At 34.6% G+C, this 20,399-nt stretch overlaps 1 protein-coding gene across 1 annotated transcript; it reads left to right on the top strand.

The window, feature by feature from the left end:
- The first annotated feature begins 612 nt into the window (after window positions 1-612).
- On the top strand, window positions 613-19,859 carry LOC131064122 (mitogen-activated protein kinase kinase kinase NPK1). The gene is made up of 17 exons (XM_057998150.2): window positions 613-1,039; window positions 1,587-1,628; window positions 11,007-11,072; window positions 11,184-11,294; window positions 11,381-11,461; window positions 11,994-12,071; window positions 12,160-12,242; window positions 14,101-14,182; window positions 14,833-14,933; window positions 16,424-16,463; window positions 16,561-16,755; window positions 16,853-16,902; window positions 17,130-17,355; window positions 17,846-18,082; window positions 18,168-18,487; window positions 18,639-18,706; window positions 18,784-19,859. The coding sequence occupies exons 1-17, from the start codon at window positions 809-811 to the stop codon at window positions 18,882-18,884; spliced, it is 2,112 nt and encodes a 703-aa protein (XP_057854133.2). The 5' UTR covers window positions 613-808; the 3' UTR covers window positions 18,885-19,859.
- Window positions 19,860-20,399: the final 540 nt, after the last annotated feature.

The following is a 20,399-nucleotide window of genomic DNA, read 5'->3' as shown; positions in this document are numbered from 1 at the left end:
CCACAAAGTTTCATATTTACATTTCTAAATTAACAAAAAAATATTTGACTAACTTTTAATTTTAGACATCTCAACAATTTCTTTTTACATACACTATAATTTTCTTTAAATTTAAAACTAATATCTCACATTCAATTTATTTTATTTCCACAATAATTACAAAATTTATTTCAATTCTCTAATATTAATCCCAAACTCTTATATGCAAATTAATTATTTAGACAATCACTTTAATTGTTTAATGAACATGTATTGATTATATTATTTATAAGAGTGATGTTTTTAATTGCTCAATTTAAGTAATCATTTCTTTTATAACTTTTCAACGTTGTGAATAATTAATTGTAAGACAAAGAACCCCACAAAACATAAAGTTTCCATTCCAATTAAAAGAAGTTTAATTTTTTAAAAAACCCCAACCTAATCTTCAACATTACCACAAATTTGAAATAAAGTCAAAAAATTAGAAAAAATCCAAAGTACCCCAACGTTTGGTTTAAGCGCAATTATGTCAATCAACCTCGTCCATTGGATACGGAATCCAACGGTGCAGAGGGCCCCAATAGATGACCGTTAACACCACAGCAAATTCAAATGCTAACACCGACAATTTCTTCTGTTTCTCTCATTTTTCTTTTCATTCAATCATAACAATCAATACCCATATATTTTTGTTCACAGAAAAAATCCGAGTCCGTTCAGTATATTTTCTGTCTAAAAGTTCTGTTCCAAGTTTCTCTCGAATACTCTCTGGGCATGATCAGAAACAGGGTCTCAACAATTATATAAGAAGATCAGGGTTTCAGCAATGCAGGATGATTTTGGTTCTGTTGGGCGCTCTCTGGTATTTAGGAAATCTGAAGCCAACAATGTGGGATTCGGATCGAGTTTGAGGCGCTCTGATATGTATAAAATGACAAAGGAAAACGACCCCCCTACTATTAGGTGGAGGAAGGGTGAGATTATTGGCTGTGGGGCTTATGGCAGGGTATATATGGGCATGAATCTTGACTCAGGCGAGCTCTTGGCAGTCAAACAGGTAAATTCTTAGTTGGATTCAATTTTTAAACTCAGTTGTGGGTAATGAGTTATCGAAAATTTCAGTTTGATTTCACAGGTTACATTGTGAAACCCTACTTCTCTGTCGAGTCATTTAGGATTTTTGGTAAAACCCTTGTTTCTGTTGGTTGATGATTTTGCTTTAGGGTTAATGGGCTTTTGTCTCTTTTTAAACCGCTTATCGGTTCTGCTGGAAAGGAAGCTGAAAAAGTAGTTATGATATATTGGGCTCTAAGATCACAATCCCCAGCAGGCCTTTCACTCAATGGACCTTTATATCTAAAATGGATTGAAGCAATACAGGTGGAATAGGTTGTTAGTTTGATGTAAGTTTATAGAAAACGGGACGTAATGCTTGATTGTCGTTTTTGGTTGGGATTCTGAGGTTTGATAGTAGGATCCGAATTTTCTCTGTTGCATCATTTGGGGTTTTGTTTGAAATCCCTTTTTCAGGTGTTTTGGCAATGTGTAAACTCATTATTTTCTGTTTAATTTTGATTTTGCTTTTGGTAAAACCCTGTTTGCAGGTGCTGATTGCATCCAATAATGGATCAAAGGAGAAAGCTCAGGTGAGTGACCACAATTACTTGCTTGTTTTGATAGTTTTTAAGTGTTTACAGAAGTTTTTGATTTGGAAAATTAAAATCTTCATGATTTGGAGTGAATATTTTTTAAGTGGTGTTATGGTAAGGTAAAGGAAAATATTCATTTTTTGATTTGGGAAGTTAAAGGTCCGCTTCCACTGCATGAGGCTAGTTACATTATATGATCGGTAGGGTGTTGACGATATTTTTAAAATTTTGTAGTAACTGTTATTTCTGGCCTTTAATTATGTCATCTTGTTAAAAGTATGTTAGTCACATTGTTTGAGTTTAGGTCATCTATGGAGACTCAATTTCAATGTTATAGCCTCTAATCACGATAGTCTTGTCTGGCAATCTGCAACAGATATTGATTAGCAAAGAAGTATGATTGATAACCAGTCAGATTCATTGTACTTTTGTGTCCAGAATTAGTTCTCTCTGCAGAGTAAAATATTGGTAGGTTATCATGAAGAATTCTATATCAATAAGAAGACCAAACTTGTCTTTCCTGTCATTGACTTGTGCAGCCTCATAATTCTTATTGCTTGTAAATAATAAATTCTTGCCTGGCGTTGAGTATTGCATGTGAAAGGACAGTCTCAAAATAGAATGCTGATCTTTGATAACTCATTGAATATATTTTGGTGTCTATTCATTGGTTTGTGGGCAATAAAACTTCCAATTGCCAATTGTTGACATATCGCTTTGCTGATGGGTTTCCATTTTACTAATATTGTACTTGTCAGTGGCTTGATTCTGGATTTTCTTCTTAATACATTCTCATAATTATGCTTGAGACTGGACTTATGTAGTGTTTAAAGACTTGACTAGGAATGGACCACACCAAGAAAACAAATTTCTAGTTCTTTTTGCATTGCTTCTTAAGTTGAGTCAGTATATATAAATTGGCAAAACAACCATATTAATCGGTCAAACTATTTCCAATGCATTTACTCTATGACTTGTATATGATGCCATCTACGACTCAGATAACCATGCACATCGATTGTGATTCAATGGCATAAGGTTTAGGATGTGTTCCATAGAGTTCCATAACTGAATTGAATGAATGTCGCTGAAAAAACATAAGGACTTTCCAAATGAAACTGAATCTTGTCACAAAACATTACTGCTGCCACTGCTATAAACAGCACTTCTTTACAGTGGTGGAAGGGAGCTAGATTTGTGCTCCTATACATGTATTATTTTATTTAATGCTTGGGATCCAGTAATTTTTTTAAAACTATCTTAAATCTTCTTTCAAATTACTTAACAACTATAAATTCCTCTCACTAGCAGCTATAAGTGTGAAAATTATTCAAAATCTTCTGCCAAGGTAAATATGGAAGGGCCCATGAAGTTATTAGGTTATTGAAAAATAGCTAGTAAAATTTATCCACGTTATTGTGCTTTTATTAATTGCTTAGTTTCCATTGTCTTTTTTTCATACCTTCAACCTTGGAATGGAATTGTTTGCAATGTTGTTGTAAGGGATTCTTTTACCACAACAAAGGTTGAACTAGTGACTTCAGGTTAGGAAAAAAATGAAAGGACTTCATTTGAGTCCACTTCGTATTCCCGCTTTTTATATCAATGTTTACTCTTGTTCATTTATCTTTTGTGGTCTATGTAATGTTTGATATGGGGCTTTTGCAGTATACATAGTAGATGGTAATTGCTGAAAGTTATCAACAACTGCTAAAAGATGTACTGTGTTAATTATACCAAGAGGTAATATATGGTGGGAACCAAGGAAGCCCAGGGATAGACACCAACTTCCAGGGATAGCCCCAAGCTGACACAAAAAAAATAATCTTAAAGAAGAGAGGAGAAGAAAACATCACCATTGATCTTTAATTAACAAATTACAAAATATTTCCACTTAAGTAAATTTTTTAAAATGAAAATGTATCAAAACACCTAAAGCTAAGTATTGACATGTTTCCATAGTGTAAATACTCGTGTTGTGTGTATACTCAGGTGCAGATTCTTTTTTTATATGGAGCTTGAGGGGGGAAATATGTTTAATGTGTCTGTGCTGCTGGGGACAAGAGATGTATTTTAGCATGCCTTTGTAACTTTTATTGCTGATATATATTAGTTATGTATATGCAAGATGGCTAAAAATTCACTACTTATATAGAGATGGATTAGATGTATATGAACTGTACTGTATTCCTAACCAGAATGGCTAAAAATCGTGTGCAGCAATGACATATTAAGCATGTATAAAGAGTAAGAGTGGAAGGAAGTACTACCCGAATATATGCAGTTGGCATGATGGATGGGTATATTGTGTATTTGATTCTTGGAGAATGAGTGGAGGATTAAAGTGATTCTTTTTGAGGCTGTCTAGCATGTGTGTGTTTATAGAAGATTTTATGTATTTAATCAATTTTCAAGCTTCTGCATCAATTTTGATGGCATGCTTGACAAAGTTAAAGCATTAAGATGCACCTTTGTCTATCCACCCTCATTTTTTGGATGCTTATCTTAGAATTTTTCATTTAACAAATCATAATATGATTATCCTAATTTTAAATTATTAATATAGGGTAGTAGAAAGGTGAAGATGTAGATGTGGAATGTAAATTATTGGAGTACATGACACCAATTAATTCTTTATTAATGCAACCATTTCATGTATGCACTAGAGATGTGATATTATCATATTAATAATAAATATCATATATAGACTATATATATATTCACTAATATAGTACATTGTATTTAATATTACTCTTTTAATTTATTCATATAATTAAAATATTAAGATAAATTTAAAATTATATAATGTTAAAATATCTGAGTTGCTGGTACGAGAATGAGAATGTGTATGGGTACAAGATATGGGTATGTTGGTATGACATATTTTCCCTTGGGTATGGTATGCCAAATTGAACAAGAGTAAACATTGATACAAAAAGATAAAGATAAATGATAGTAAACTAAATACACTTGATAGTATGAAACTTCATCATTGATCGATGCCAAATGCCAAAATCATTACAATTACAGAATTGACAATCAAATGAAAATTGATAAGAGAATTTTGTGAATCCTCGGGACTGGGGCTTGAGCGTAGTGGGTGTAGTGTACTCGCACTTGATGATATGGGTGTGGTGCGGGTTCTGGGCATACCCAATAACATAGTAAACTATATTATATAGTAAATTATACAATATTTTGTATTTCAGAAAATTATATATAAACATTTCAATTTAATAATATATATTAAATTATTAATTTATATAATTATATTTAATAAATTGTTAGTATTGGCATGGCATGATGGTTAAGTTGTGGTGTTGTTCTTGCCATCAAGGTTCAAACCCTTTTGGGGTGTTATTGTTTAGTGTTTATTTTGGGAATGAAGTCCCCCTTTTATGACCTTCTTGCTTCATAGCTCCGGATCAAAAACGTTTACCCTATAAAAAAAAATTATATTTAATAAATTAATAATGATAAATATAGTATACTATATAAATTTGATAGTATTCGGTCATACTATTTTAATTTATTAAAATTATATAAATAATAATTTTCATTTCAAAAAAGTATTTAATTTTAAATAATCTAGGTTACCGAGTTCGACTCTGGGCCCCCCTGGTGTGGGTCCGGGTTCGACCAGGTCCGTGGTACGGGTCCGGTTCGACCAGGGTTCAAAAAACCCAGAGTGGGTTCGACCTTGGTCGAACCCAATCGAACCCAGGCGGCTGGGCGCCTGTAAAGTCAAAAAACAATGCAAATTTAATTTTTTTTTCAATTCTGCCTTGTAAAAAGTGAAAGTTATAACCTAAAATTGATTTCTAAAACATTTTATCGACTCATTTCACCTCATTTGTGTTGCAAACAAAAGTTTTAAGAGAGCAGGTTGAAGAAAGGGTGAACAAAATTATGTTTGTTTTGTTGTTTATATGATGCTATGTGACATGCAAATTTTAATTCATGCTTACAGGCTTCACAAATATCAATATATATATATATATATATATATATATAATTTACATGTTTTTGTACTAACGAACCCAAACCCCTTTTCAAAATTTTGCCATATCGGCATACCGGGTACCCGAACCTGAACCCGTACCCGAACCCGAACCGGTAACTTAGTAAATAATATAATACAAAACCCACATTTTTTGTTGTTTGCCCTATCTTGATATATGAGTGAAGATTTGTAGTTCACAACATAAGGAAATGAAGATTTGCAATTCACATTAGATGATGCATGCATGTCCGAGTTTTATTAGTTGTTGGCTATGTTTGACTTTGCAAATACTTGACTTTGTTTGCACAACAATTAAAAAATCCTCCTTGTTTGGTGTATTTGTGACTAAAAAGTAAAAACTGTTGAATGCATTCATTAAATGTTTACTTTTAGGGATTTTGTCTTTGAAAAATTAAGTAATGCTTGGAATTCCCATGTCATGCATGGAATCACATAGGTTTGGGAAGTGTTTGGCAAATCGTTTTGATGTGAAAAAATACCGAACCTTTGATGACTCTACAAGCATTTCAAGGTTAATTTCAATTTCAAATTGTTTCGTACTCTAAATGGGTAACATAGAATTGAACTATAAATTTAATTACACGATGGATCTAAACCTCACAAGGTTATTATTAAAATTTAAGCTCAATAGTTGGATTTTATTTCATGTATTACTTTTTGTTGAATTCAATCAACTCTTAGTCTTATTTACCTTTTTCTATTGAAGTACCCATGATAGTGCCACAAAAGGTGCTAGCCTCATATTGAAGTAGGCCAAGTGTCAATCCACTACCTTTCAAACTACTGTGGCTTTGTTCTTATTGCAGACTTCAACTAATAACTCTATTGAGCCATTCCTCCTGGCCACCACTCCAGTGCTTCCAATATTTTCTTTGTAGGTGAATCTGTCTCTGAAAACTTGTACTAGTTAGACCCTTGGCTCCAAGAATGGGCAAACATGGGAACATATGGCACACCAAAGGTAGAAGGAATAATGAAAATACCTGTCCTCAAAGTATTGTCATGACAAAGAACCCTTAATGAGACCATATAGGCTAACATATTCTTGCAAATAAGAATAATTTGTCCTTTTGATCAGACAGAATTTTGAAGTGAATCCAAATAATCATGCAACTCTCATCCAAGGTATCTTTTAGAATCGGGAGCGTTTCTTCCATTGGATTTACTTCTTGGTCTACTGAGGCAGAGAGAAAAAATTGCTATAAGATTTCCAACAAAAACATTTTCCATCTGCACCAGCAATTTAGCTCTAAAGTCTGCAAAATGGATGCCTGAGAGCAAGCAACACTTGTGTTTTCCAAGTCATACTGCCCTAGAATTTTCTTTATGAACTTCAATGAAGGGTAAGCCCATGAGTGAATGTTTTCTTCAATTGTCAATTTTATATGACACCCTCGTACTATGAATTGTGTTTCAAGCATTATTACTTCAACAACTTCACACTTTTGCTAAATTACTACGTTACCCTGAGTTTCTGGGACAGGGATGACAGGGGACAAGGGACATGTTTTCGGTAGGGCGATTTTTTTGCCAATTTTGGGGATGGCAAAGGGACGACTATATAAAATATAGAGAAAATTTAAAAAATATAGGGAAGTTTTAAATACTCATATGAAGACATGGATAAAACATGCATATATACATTATATTCATATGAAAACATGGATACAGCATTTATATATACATTATAGAACCTTAACATATAACATTTGTGTTCAATTGATGCCCTTGTTTGACCACCAATATTGATGGTTATGATTAGTCTACACTAGCCATTCCCATTGATATTCATTTCCAGCCCAAGCATGTGAGTTTGAAGGAGTATGAGTGGTTTCCAGCCTAAAAAGTATGTCCCAGTACAGGTCGTACCTCTTGCAAACCCGTCGTGATCGGCTGGGTATGGTTCCCCTCATTTCTTGGCCTCTCTGTTGCTGTTTGCTAGTGCTGGTGGTGTACGTTGCTGTTGGGTAATCTTGGGAGGTGTTCTTTGATGTTTTGGGAAGGTGTTTGGAGAATTTTGTAGCTGTTTTGACCTGCATACAGTTGAATATCTGACCTGCAATTAAGTTTGAGCTTTGCACAGTGGTTTCCAGACTTGACATTGATTCATTCCAGCACTTGTTTGCAAGTAGTTCATTGTTTTTTCCTGATTAGAGGATATTTTGATAGTATTCTATCACTATTATGACCTACAACCACTTTATGCACTGCTAGGTTCTGGGTGTTTGTGAAATTGGGTACCAAGCTGTTGCTCACATTTCTGAGTATTGTTGGCTATGATTCAGACTTGTTTATCCTTCATATCAGTGAAAAGTCCAATGTTGCAGACCTGCAACCACTTTTTTACACCCTACCAAGTTCTGAGTGTTTGTGAAATTTATTACCAGACTGCTGTTCATTATTTCTAAGTGCTTTTGGCAGTGATTCAGACATTTTTACCCCTCATATCAGTGAAAAATCCAGTTTTGCAGACTTATAATCGCTTTCATATGCATTACCAAGTTCTAGGTGTTTGTGAAATTGAGGTGTGCTTGCTGGACAGATCTGTTGCAGCACCTATCCCCATTGTTTTCCTAACTTCTTGTTGTAGTTAGAACTGGCATATGTAGTTTAATGTGTATGAAATTTATCAAACACTTATGCACTATTGCTGAGGTGTTGGGGCCCACAAAAAGAAATAAAAAAAATATTTTTTAAAGCATTTGAGTCCTTTTTTTAAAATGTGCTGGGAAAAGGGGGACGGCTGACCATCCTTAGGATGGTTAGGGGATGTCTGGCTGCCCCTAGGACAGTTAAGGGACGTCACAGACATCTCCAACCATCCTGGGGATGGGGGGACATCCCCTTTGGGAATCATTGCTGTCCCTGTGTATCAAAGATGTTTCCTACTATTTTCCAGATTTTGGGGACGACTAGGGGATTTTCCATTGTTCCACGGCCATTGGGGATGGGGAGATGGGGGACAAAGGGATAAAGTTCCGGGGACGGGGGGACTTGGGCCTGTGGGGAGGAACTGCATTTCCGTGGAACACTGGGATTTTCCTGACCCATTCCCCCGCCACCCCATCTTTGGGATGTCCCAGAAATAGGGACACGCCAAAAAGGGCTTGGAACATGTCGCTGGGTTTCATTGCCTATCTTATTTACGATAAGACAAAAAATAATGAAGACTCTACATGGGACAGGCTTACAAAGAAAAGCATGCTTAAACAATGCTGACATTGAAAGCTTATTGCAGGCTAATAAAGACATGTATGATATCGAACAGCTTCAATTCTTGCACGATATTTCTAATGGATGTTAAAGAAGGGCAAGAGCAACACAAGTGTAGCCCATAGATAAGAATCAAGAACATAAATTATTGGTGTCTTGGGCTAGAATGGGGGAAAGCCCTGCACATGATTCATGTCTATGAGTGTGCAAGGCCATGAGCAACAATAAATCGACCCCAACATTTGCTAGACAATCCACTTATTTGTTAGTTTCTTTGAAACAATGCTCAAATAAGATCAACTCTAGCTGCCACAAAGGGAGCAAGCTTCCATGATTCCATTGTTCAATTTCCAACTGGTAGTTGAGCCCTTGGAAAGCCCCCCAAAATGATAACCTAGGATTTTCCTTCCAAATTAGCTTTTTTGAGGTCTGATTTGATAGCAATCCTTAAATCGTTAAGGAATACCTGCTACTCAGATTAATTACATTTTTCCTAGACAAGAACTAAGCTCCTCCTTGCTAAATTTTTCTTTATCATTCCTTAAAAGAAAGCTTTCTTCCTCTGAACTTGGGTTCCCACTTGAAGCACCATCAAAATCTAGTTTGGTAAAATGTACTGAGGGTTTCTTCCCTGCCACCCAAGCTCTAATCATTAATTTACCAACTAAAGCATTGCAACTATAGCATGGAACAATAATGATGTGGAATCGGATGCTGAGTGATTATATGTCAAAAAAATGGTTGCTAATTGTGCCAGGGTGCTGCTCATTGCAAACTTATGGATGGAAGTAAGATCTGGTCAATGATTCACTTTTTTTTAAAACATATCTGTCTGCAATGAAAAGGCAACCTTATGTAGCTATCAAATTGAAGCATTACATAACAATAATATCAAATATCAATGAGGTCATTTGGAATCTTAACTATATAAAAATTGTGCTCATTAAAAAGCCAAAAAGAATTTGTTTAATCAATGTGGCCCCAAGTGCTACTGCTTCAGTCTTAAATACAGATTTTCATTAATCATTAAAATGTATCAACCTAGCGGAACCTATCCTAAATTTTGAATTTTTAAATTTTAAAAAATAGGATAGGCATGTCGAGGTTGATACCTCTTGGTGTTCAACATTCAACAAAAATCCATATTAATATATGTGGGCTACTGCTAGTGATACAAGCAGATTTGGTTAATGGTACACTTAGATATATTCAAAACATTGTCCACAAGCTTAGGAATATAAAACCACGTAAAACACCCACTTATGTAATGCTTCAATTTGATAACACAAGGTTTCCTTCCAATGGCATAACTCCATTTACAATTCCACAATTAATTAGTTAACAAGGTAGATAAAGAAAAATATCAAATACGAATAAAATCATTTGGGATTTTAACAACATAAAAAATATTTTCATAAACAAAAAATGAGTTTGTTTTATCACCACGACATCTTTAACCATATAAAAAATGTGTCCATAAACAACAAAAGAATTAGTTTTTATCACCGCGGCATCTTACCAATATAAAAAATGTGTCCATAAACAACAAAAGAATTAGTTTTTATCACCGCGGCATCTTACCAATATAAAAAATGTGTCCATAAACAACAACAGAATTTGTTTTAATCAATGTGACCCCAAGTGCGACTAGCTCAGGTGTCTTAGATATGGATATCTATTTAACACCAAAATGTGTCAACCTGGAGGGGCACCTATCTTAAATGTTGGATTTATGCATTGGAATAATAACAGCAAAGTCAATGAAAGGCACACCATATTGGATGTCACCTTAAGGTTTATAGCTACCAGTGTTGAAAAAATATCCATATTAAGATATATGAGCTATGATATTCTGTAATGTATTATGTTAATGCTATAATGTTATCAATTATCAAAAAATACCAACTGCTTGTCCGAACATTCTATTTAAATGATTCCTTGCTGTAATGTTTTCCTAAATAATTATATTCTCCTTTTTCAAATCTTATTCCACTGTCAATTGGGTCTTCTCTTTAGTTTCTATGTAGAATTTACTTGTAATCTGCCAGTGACGTAATTATTCTCCAGTTTTGATTGTTACTCGCTTATTGCAAATTCTATGTTACTTCCAATTGATAATGGGATACTGTGATGTTCAGGCCCATATCAGAGAGCTTGAGGAGGAGGTTAAATTGCTTCGCAACCTATCCCACAGAAACATTGTGGTATGAAGCATTCTACTCATTGCATATTGTTATTTGAATACATTTTTCGTTTTTTCTTGAATCTGTACTTATTTTCTGATCACTATTTGTATCACTGCCTCTTTTCATCAGCGATATCTTGGAACTGCTAGAGAAGAGCAGGCTTTGAATATCCTTTTGGAGTTTGTTCCTGGTGGATCTATATCTTCTCTACTTGGCAAGTTTGGGTCTTTCACAGAGCCGGTGAGAATTATCTTTTGACAGTTAAGTCTTTCCATAGAAAATATAGCACACTCGTGATCTAACAATCCTTTAATTTATTTGATTAGGTCATTAGAATGTACACAAAACAGCTACTTCAGGGTCTGGAATACCTTCATAAGAATGGTATCATGCACAGGGATATCAAGGTAATTTAATCAGTGTTCAGTCGTTTCAATTGTGATAATGCCTTAAAGTGAATACATCTAAGACAGGACAGGGCCAAGAAACATTTTTGTTTCCTATGAAGTTGTTGGTGCAAAAAGTTAGCCGAAGTATTGTATTTGATGTCAGTGTGATATGCAGTCTTGGAAAGAGATAACACAGGAATAGTATATGGTAGTGGATGCTTATTTTGCTGGCACAGAAAAACCTCTTCACTCCTTTATATGCTTATCTGTATAAACTAAGATAATACAAGACCTTTTATCTTGTTAGAAAGACTTCAATACTTGACCATGGCTGTTTGACTTTGCAACTGTTCTGATTTATTAGAGTCACTTGTTTTCAAAATTCAGGCAAATGTCAAAAATGTTCATGTTTATTTCTGTTCTGATTTATTAGAGCCAGTACTGTTCTGATTTATTAAAGCCCCTGCTGTTTTTAATTTGGAGGCAAATGTCAAAATTCAACTTAGCTTTTTCTCTTACTTATAGTGTCACTGCTGTTTTTGAGTTGCAGGGTGCAAATATTCTTGTTGACAACAAGGGTTGCATTAAGTTAGCAGACTTTGGTGCATCTAAGCAAGTAGTTGAGCTGGTATTGAATCCTACCAGGCCTCAAAAACTGGTATCTGTAATATTGGTAATGACTATTATGTTTTTTGATATTGCTCTCCACTTTGTAGGCAACAGTCACTGGAGCAAAGTCAATGAAAGGCACACCATATTGGATGGCACCTGAAGTCATTCGTCAAACTGGGCATGGCCTGTACGTCTCTTAAACCTATTTTCCCCAGTTCACATTTTTTATATGTTGTTTAATCGTAATGGTTTTGGGGGCATCTGCAAACAAAGCACAACTAACCAATAAATAATCTGTGTAATACCAAACTAGTTGTTTCATTTTGTCAATTTGCCTGCATACCATTATTTGAAATGGAGTTTCCTCTTTCCGATTACCTTTGCTTTCAATTATAGTAAGGGTCCAAAGACAAATAGGATGCACTCTAATTGTTAATATTGGGTAGGTGTGAATGAATGCAATTCACATGGCAAAGAAATCACCCTACTATGTTGAGCCAAGAACAAAGTTTCTATGATCTGGCAGACTGAAGACAATATGATAGAACACCTGGTATTCTCAGATGACACTCTGGACAGGAGTTTTACCCTGAACTAATATCATTGATTGCCATAGTCATTGCTTTTCACACTGGTAGTGAGTTCTGAATTCAGAATGACCTTTTCTGATACTATAAAAAATGTGACAGGCTCTGGAAAGTGGATTATTGAGAAGTTAAACGTTTTTACCGAGTTGCCTATTATTGGTTGTAATTTACTTTTACAATGGAATCTGAACTTGAGTAATTACACAAAATGAGGGAAAAAATTGTGGGAGTATTCAATTGAAGTCTTTATTTTCCATGAAGTATAGAGCATGCTCTAATTAGTTAGTGTGCAAGGCCCTTAGATTAATTGTATCAATATAAATTTGTAGAGGGATGGTGCTGTTTAGAAGTCCAGAAAGCGATTCAAACTTACTAACATAGTCATCATATAGTGCTGATCTATGTGATTCACCAAGAATTCAGATTCACATTTATGAATTGGCATGTGACCATAATTTAGACATTACGGTGGGCTTTCAAGCCATAAATTCCAAGAATTTATGCTTCGAGCTGAAAGAGATAATAAATTGAGTAGGCAGATGTCTTTTAATGAGGCACTGCACATGCTGAACAGAGTCTCACTGTTTAATATGAGATTCATTCAAAAAAACATTCATCAGAACTTAAAATTTGGCATGTTCAATGCCCAATGGATAACCTAATGGATTGTAACTATATAAATAAGAATATGATATCATCCAAATAATGCAACTGAGATCAGTTAAGCATCAAAAGATTTAGCCACTGAAGTTGTTGAAAGCCACTTGGCCTGAAGCAAAGAGAGAAGCAATAAAATATTAAAATGGCTTTCTGTTGGTCATATCAGTATAGAAACAAAGCTATTCAATGACATAGAAGAGCATTGACACTTATGCGTCCCGAAGCAAAGATTCTGATAGAGTATGTTGATACAATATTCTTGACCATTGCTCTAGGTTTAGTGTCAAGTTTTTTTGCTTGCTTCTCCACATTATTATAAAAATGGTCAAAAAGCCAAAATAAGTAAAACATTAAAAATAACTGAGCTACTATTCTCTAGATTATTCCTTTCATTGGACATCTTGATCTTTTGAGGTTTCATTTAGAATAAGAATAAGAATAATTATATTAATGTCCACAAATGATCAAATGTAGATCAATGGAACTCAAGAATATTCAATACATTAGTTCTACAGCTACTATTTAAAAATGTTTTAAAATTTTATAGGAAGTTTCCTTTGTGCTCTTGAGTCACTGTAATTGGACCTGATTATATTTTTTAAATACTTTTTCTGCACTTATCCAGTTTCAGTGCTTTGTGGACAACTTGCAAATTCTACTTTATGTATAGTTTATGTATAGTTTCAGATTCTCTGTTGACTGCCATTAAATGTGGCAAGTCAATAGGTCTTTTCCACTGTTACGATGTTATCACTTCAAAAGCAATTAGTTAAGTCTCAACTTTAATGTGTTGCTTAGGTCTGCTGATATTTGGAGCGTGGGTTGTACTGTAATTGAAATGGCAACAGGAAAACCTCCGTGGAGCCAACAATTTCAAGAGGTGGCAGTCAAAACTTTTCCTCTTACAATGGATATGTATTTTTATTTGCCTATATTTGCTGTAATATATAATGGAAGGCATGATTGAATCAAATATTTCAACTATTGAATTTGTCTTTGAAACACTTTCAACTATATAATGGAAGGCATCCTTGATGAGGAATTTCCACTTTTTAATACATGTATATATTAGTTGTCTTATATTTTCAAAATTTGTGTAATGTTGGTAGTTGCTTTCTACGATATAACATGCCAGCAAGGTACTTGCAAGTTGATCCTTGCTGTAATCTGATATTTTATGACATGAATTCCCAAGAAAGTTTTATCTTTCTTTATGGAGCATACTAGTAATTTTTTCTTTAGATCAGGAATTTGATATTTTTAAGTGGGAATATGGCAAGTAGTACATTTTAGGTGTAAATAACTGCAGATATTTTTATATTTAATATTATCCATACAACAATGTAAGTGTATTCAATATTCTACCCATATCTGTTGGTTTTTTGGGGGAACACATGTATATATCTCTATATACCGATGTTTATAAATATACTTAAAGTCTATATCAGGCCAAATAATATTTTGTTTGCTAAACTGCATACATTGTATTTCAGGGTCTAATTCTTAATTTGGCATGGTGCTCCTTTGCAGGTGGCAGCATTATTTCACATCGGGACAACAAAGTCACATCCACCAATTCCTGACCATCTCTCAGCAGAGGGAAAGGATTTTCTGCTGAAATGTTTGAAGAAGTATGTATTCTACCAAAAACAGTGTATTGCATGTGCATGTAAAGAAGTAACAGCAATGTGATCAGTTATTGCATGTTCAATAATTTTTATGCATATATTTTGGAAGGATGTTAAAAAACTCAAAAGTCCTGAGTTTGATGCTGAGGCAGGTGTGGGTGCCTCACCTCTCTCAAGGGATGGACCCAAGATGGCATTTGCTCAGAGTTTAGCCATTGATCTACTTCCTGCTGTACTAACACAATTTTATTATGATCTAATATAAGAGATGCGTTTTAAAAAAAGTATGGCCTCTAAAATATAATTCAATAAATTGTGCGTCTTACCATGAAAGTTGTACTCACTTTGAGTTCAGTTTGAGCTTCATGTGTTTTCTGTCTCTCCAACCTTCAGTTTTTTATTGAAATAATAGTGTCCTTCATTGTAAGATGCAAACATACCCTTCTGCCTGTCTTTCAAGTTTTATATACCTTTATGTTAAATAGGGTTATTCTTAATAAATTGTACTCTTATGTGCTACTGCTTCACCTAAGAAACACTTAACTGTTCATTCATATCTAAATTGAAGTGTAATTCTTTTTACAATAAATGAGGTTAAAGATTTTGACTAGTTCAAAGGATGACAAGTGTATGTTGCCTATTATTGGGAAAACATGATATTCCTGCCCTTATATGCTACTTCTGCACCTAAAGAAGACTTCCCAGTTCATACATAATTGAATATAGTGTAATTCTTTTGATGATAAATGAGATCAAAGCCTTAGCTTTGATTAACTCAAAGAAGGATGATTGTGTCTTGCCTATTATTTGTGAGCTTGATAAATCTGTAAAATAATTAATAGAAACATGGAATGGAATATTCAATATTGAGATTGCACCATTAACATTGGTTATTATGTACTAAAAACTAAATTAACTTATTTTGTCAGAAGAGGACATTGCGAAGATATTCATTCAAAATAAAGTTATGCATTTCTATGGCTGTTTAAATCGTTATCTTAGGTTACCATTTAATCTTTCCTTAGGAGTATGAAAAGAAGCGTGGAGGGTATTTATCTCTAGTTATATGTTTCATAGCAGTATCTCTATACGGCTGCACCTAAAGAAGACTTCAGAGTTCTACATATATGAGCTAAACTTAAAGTTTATTCTTTTTTGATGATAAATAAGTTAAAAGCCCCTGGCTTTGACTAATTCAAAGGAGGATGAACTTGTGTTGCCTATTATTGTCAAGCTTGATATCTGTAGAATAATTAATAGAAACATTGGAGTGGTGAGATTTTATCATTAACGATAGTTATAATGCACTAAACTAAATTTATTTTGGTGGTAGAGAGGATATTGTGAAGATATTCATTCAGTCAAGTAGCTAGAAAACATTAAAATAGAGTTTCCTTAGGAGTATGGGAACAAGTGCGTAGAGTATTTCTCTCTAGTTATATATTCTGTAGCAGTTTTTTGAAAACAATTTGATTTTTGCATACTTTGTGCAGAGAACCAGATTTGAGACCAACTGCAACTGAACTGCTCCAGGTTTTGTCTTCAAATATCTTTTCTCTTATTTGATTATTTTTCTCTCCATTGATAATTGTTATGGCGCCATTACTGATTCTTGTCTTTGATTTTACAGCATCCTTTCGTTGTTGGGGGTTATAAAGAACCACATCCTCTTGTTAGGTCCTCTACTGTTAAGGACTACCGAGATCCACATCCTCTTGCTAGGTCCTCTGCTCGTGGTCATGGCCAAGATCCCCTGCCTCTTGTTAGGTACTCTGCTGTTGGAACTTACCAAGATCCACATCCTTTTGTGAGAGCTTCTGCTCTGGTAAGTAGTATTGTATTTTTTAAGTATTGGTGTTTGCCTACAAGCCAAAGGGTACTTTGTGTAGATATTCAATTCTTCTTCATTTGCATAATTTCAGGAACGTTCAGTGAATTTTTTACGTCAGTCAACTGCTTTCATCAGGAACTCGTAAGTGGTTGCTTTAAAAAATTCTTCACGCCCATCTCCATGTTTTGTATTCAAAATATATAATATTTAGGATTTATATTTAATCTTTTAGAACTGTTTCTCATTAAAGTTTTTTCCCTGTCTGCACTTCTGTCATATCACTTGGTATTTGACTAGAGGACATTTTGCATTTTAGTTGCTTGGAGCCTTATTTTATTTGAAAAAATTTGTATTCTCTGTTAATGCAGCCTTGATATCAACAGTATTCTGAGTACAGCTAAAAGCATGCAAGATATGCCAAATCTTGGGAGTGTAAGGAGTTCACTTGGAAGGGCATTTTCAATACGACAGTCAACTGCAAAAGATGTACGAGATTCACATTTGAAAAGTGAAATGTCTAATAACTACCATCAGGAGGAGGATATCGATTGTTCAGTGCGGCTTGACTCTATTGGACCTGATTTCTTTAGAAAGGTGTGTTCACCTTGCATAAACACCTGCTTAGGCCAAAATAGATGTTATAGTTCATTGATGTCTGCTATGCAAGGCCAGTTTTGTTTAAATACGTAATCGTAATTAAAATCTGTGTAAATTGACTCATTGGTCACACTGTATTTTTCTAATTAGTAAAGTCCCCTTGTGGTGTGTCCTTTGGCTTAGATGCCATGACCGAGGGGTATCTGTTATGTCAGTTTCACCTGGACTTTTCCCTGGCCTTGTTGCTGCAGTATGCCATGTCCAGAAACTGATTCAACATTCAATGATGTACTTTTAAGCATATAACACAGGCCTCCACCATGAAAATCCAGATGATACACCACTTGAGCTCAATCTCATTTGATTTCACTGACCACAATAGCATCAATCCTTTTTAATTGCTGAAAATCCTTTTTAGTTACTTTTGTTGGACCAGCTAGGGATATTTATTTTTGTTTTTCTAATTCTTTTAGTATTTGTTTTTCAGAGTTTTAATCCTATGTCAGAGCCATCAGGCATTGAAGATGAATGGGGGTGCAAATTGAAGGAAAGTAAGGCTGTGAGGGCCTCACAGAGATTTGGTTATGACATGCGTAAATCATCTATTGCACGTGAGAATTCTGAAACAGATGGAAATGGTTTCAGTTTTCAATGTGGACGTCCGCTATATGATGATGATGAGGAGGTTACAGAATCAAAAATAAGAACATTCCTGGATGAGAAGGTTTGGTTTATGTTTATATTTTGAAGTGGTATGGTCATCATTCTACATGTTTAATTTCAATATGTTGTAATTGCAATCATGACAGGCATTAGAATTAAAAAAGCTGCAAACACCACTTTATGAAGAGTTCTACAACACCATGAATGCAACTCAAGATCAAGAAAATGACATTGATGATAGTGATGGTACACCAGCACGAATAATTTGCAACTCACCTAGTAAAGGTTCCAATGGTGCTTCACCTGACAGGAGCAACCGCAACAGCGATGTAAGCATAAGTTCATATAGTCCTGCAAGAGCTGCTTCTGGCACCAATGTCAATCCACTGAAAGAAGTTTCCTCACCACGGCTAAATGAATGGAGAGGTCTTAACCAAGAAACACATCAAGGACCAACCAGCCCAAGGTATTTTCCTAATAGCTAGAAATGTCTGACATGCATGTTGTTCTTTCGGAATAGCATACATAAAACATACATCTGTTCTGATATATAAACTATTGTTAAGGTTTTTTTGTGATTTATTTAGCAATATGCTCTTACAATAAATGCTTTGTAGTTTCATCTTCTCGGAACGCCAACGGATCTGGAAGGAAGAGCTTGATCAGGAACTCGAGCGAAAACGAGGTAAGTATTTTGTGTGAAGTGTTTTTCTTCATAGAAGATTTTTTTTAATATTTTTTTGATACATGCGTGTGATGCAGAGGAAATGAAGCGGCGTTTAGCTGGCAAGACATCTTCACCAAAGGATAAATTGATGCAACGACATAGAGATCGTTCAGCTTGTCCTACTCCCCCTAAATGAGTTTGTACAGGATCCAAAATGTTCTTTGATGATGAATCAGGTGAAAATATGTGCAATTACTCAGTAGTCTTTCTGAGCATTTGCCCCTTGCCTGCTGCTTACCATGGATTTGTACATTGTTAACTATCAACCATGTGCATCACAGAAGAGTGTATAAATTTCTGTCATAGTCATCCATAGAGCACGAGGAGCATGTATTGGTAAGCTACCTGCATCTTGGTAAAGATTTTAGATCAGAGGAGAATCAGCAAATGGGGGCTATGAGGTAGGTAGGAGAAGCATGCATTGATCAAAGGACAAATTAACATGGTCATTCTGTATAAATGCAGAATCTGATAGTGGGACTTTGTTGTTTTTGGTCAAGTTATCCCTGGCAAGAATAAACAAGAAGCACACTTCTCAGAAAAGTTGGGGAGATCAGGGACAAGTTGTGCTATATAGTAGAATTATCCCCCTTTGGCAAGCTGCAGCATTAGTTTGTATGATACAATATAAATTTTCAAATGTATTGTATATGATTTTGAACTATAGTTGGTCACCGTCAGCCTGGAATATCTAACTTTAATGGGCTAAGTCTATTATAATTCATATAAACCAGAGCTTGGTCAATCTTTTGTAGAGCTGCCTCGCTTCATTGCTCGGAGAGAAGTGGTAACTTCTGAGAGGTGATAGGACAATGGATAAAAGTTTATTACAAAGTCATTTGTGTTCAAGACATTAGAGGACTCCTCATTATTATCGGAGGCACTTGATTGTGGTATTTAACTAGCAAATAAAAATGGCAGCTAGTTGAGCAGGTTATTTAGGATGGTATATTGTTAGATGTGTTATTTGCATATTTTTGCAAACATGAGAACTTCTATATTCGTTTTTTTGCAAGGGCATGACCCCATTTTGGAGGGGCTCTCTCCATACGCTGCATTTGTGCAATATTTTTATGCTTCATGAGCATCAATATATAGTGTTTTTTATCCCTTTCTTGGAGAGAAGTTGCACGAGAATTTTTTTTAAATTTTAGTAATGTTCAGAAAATAATCAGTAGTTGACACTACTGTTGCGTGGATGGTTTGTGGGAAGGTATGTCTATCTTGACTTATCTTTAAGTTGCCAATCATATGATTTGTGGGAAGGCATTTATATTGACCTTGAATGTTTGGTATACAGCCAGAAACTAATTTGAGGATTTCTTGAATGTCTCGGTCAATGGGTCTTATTTAAGATACATTCCTTCAGTTATTTTCATAGACAACTAGAACTGTTTGAATACTTATATCCTATATTATTTGTTAAATAGTTTTCATAGATTGTTATGGCTGTTAACAAAACTTTTTTTTCTTATTAGATTTCATAGATTGTAAAATAATACGAACTCTTTGACATATTAATCTTAACTAGCAATCAATTATGAGAAATTTTGGTCTATTTTTTTCATACATTTGTGTAGTTTATGAGCTTGATTGGTAGGTCATTTAAAAAATGATGTTGGTTATGTGACAATGGTCCCAATGAAGAAGT

This window comes from Cryptomeria japonica, chromosome 5 (genome assembly GCF_030272615.1).
Source record: "Cryptomeria japonica chromosome 5, Sugi_1.0, whole genome shotgun sequence".
NCBI lineage: Eukaryota > Viridiplantae > Streptophyta > Pinopsida > Cupressales > Cupressaceae > Cryptomeria > Cryptomeria japonica.
Note: the sequence above shows the minus strand (reverse complement) of the source record. Positions and strands in the feature narration are given on the sequence as shown.

Bases quoted from the DNA above. Each gene is read 5' to 3' on its own strand.
- LOC131064122 (XM_057998150.2), top strand. From the start codon at position 809: ATGCAGGATGATTTTGGTTCTGTTGGGCGCTCTCTGGTATTTAGGAAA. The intron at 17,356-17,845 runs GTGTGTTCACCT...TTTGTTTTTCAG, and splicing joins GACCTGATTTCTTTAGAAAG to AGTTTTAATCCTATGTCAGA. The intron at 18,707-18,783 runs GTAAGTATTTTG...CGTGTGATGCAG, and splicing joins GGAACTCGAGCGAAAACGAG to AGGAAATGAAGCGGCGTTTA.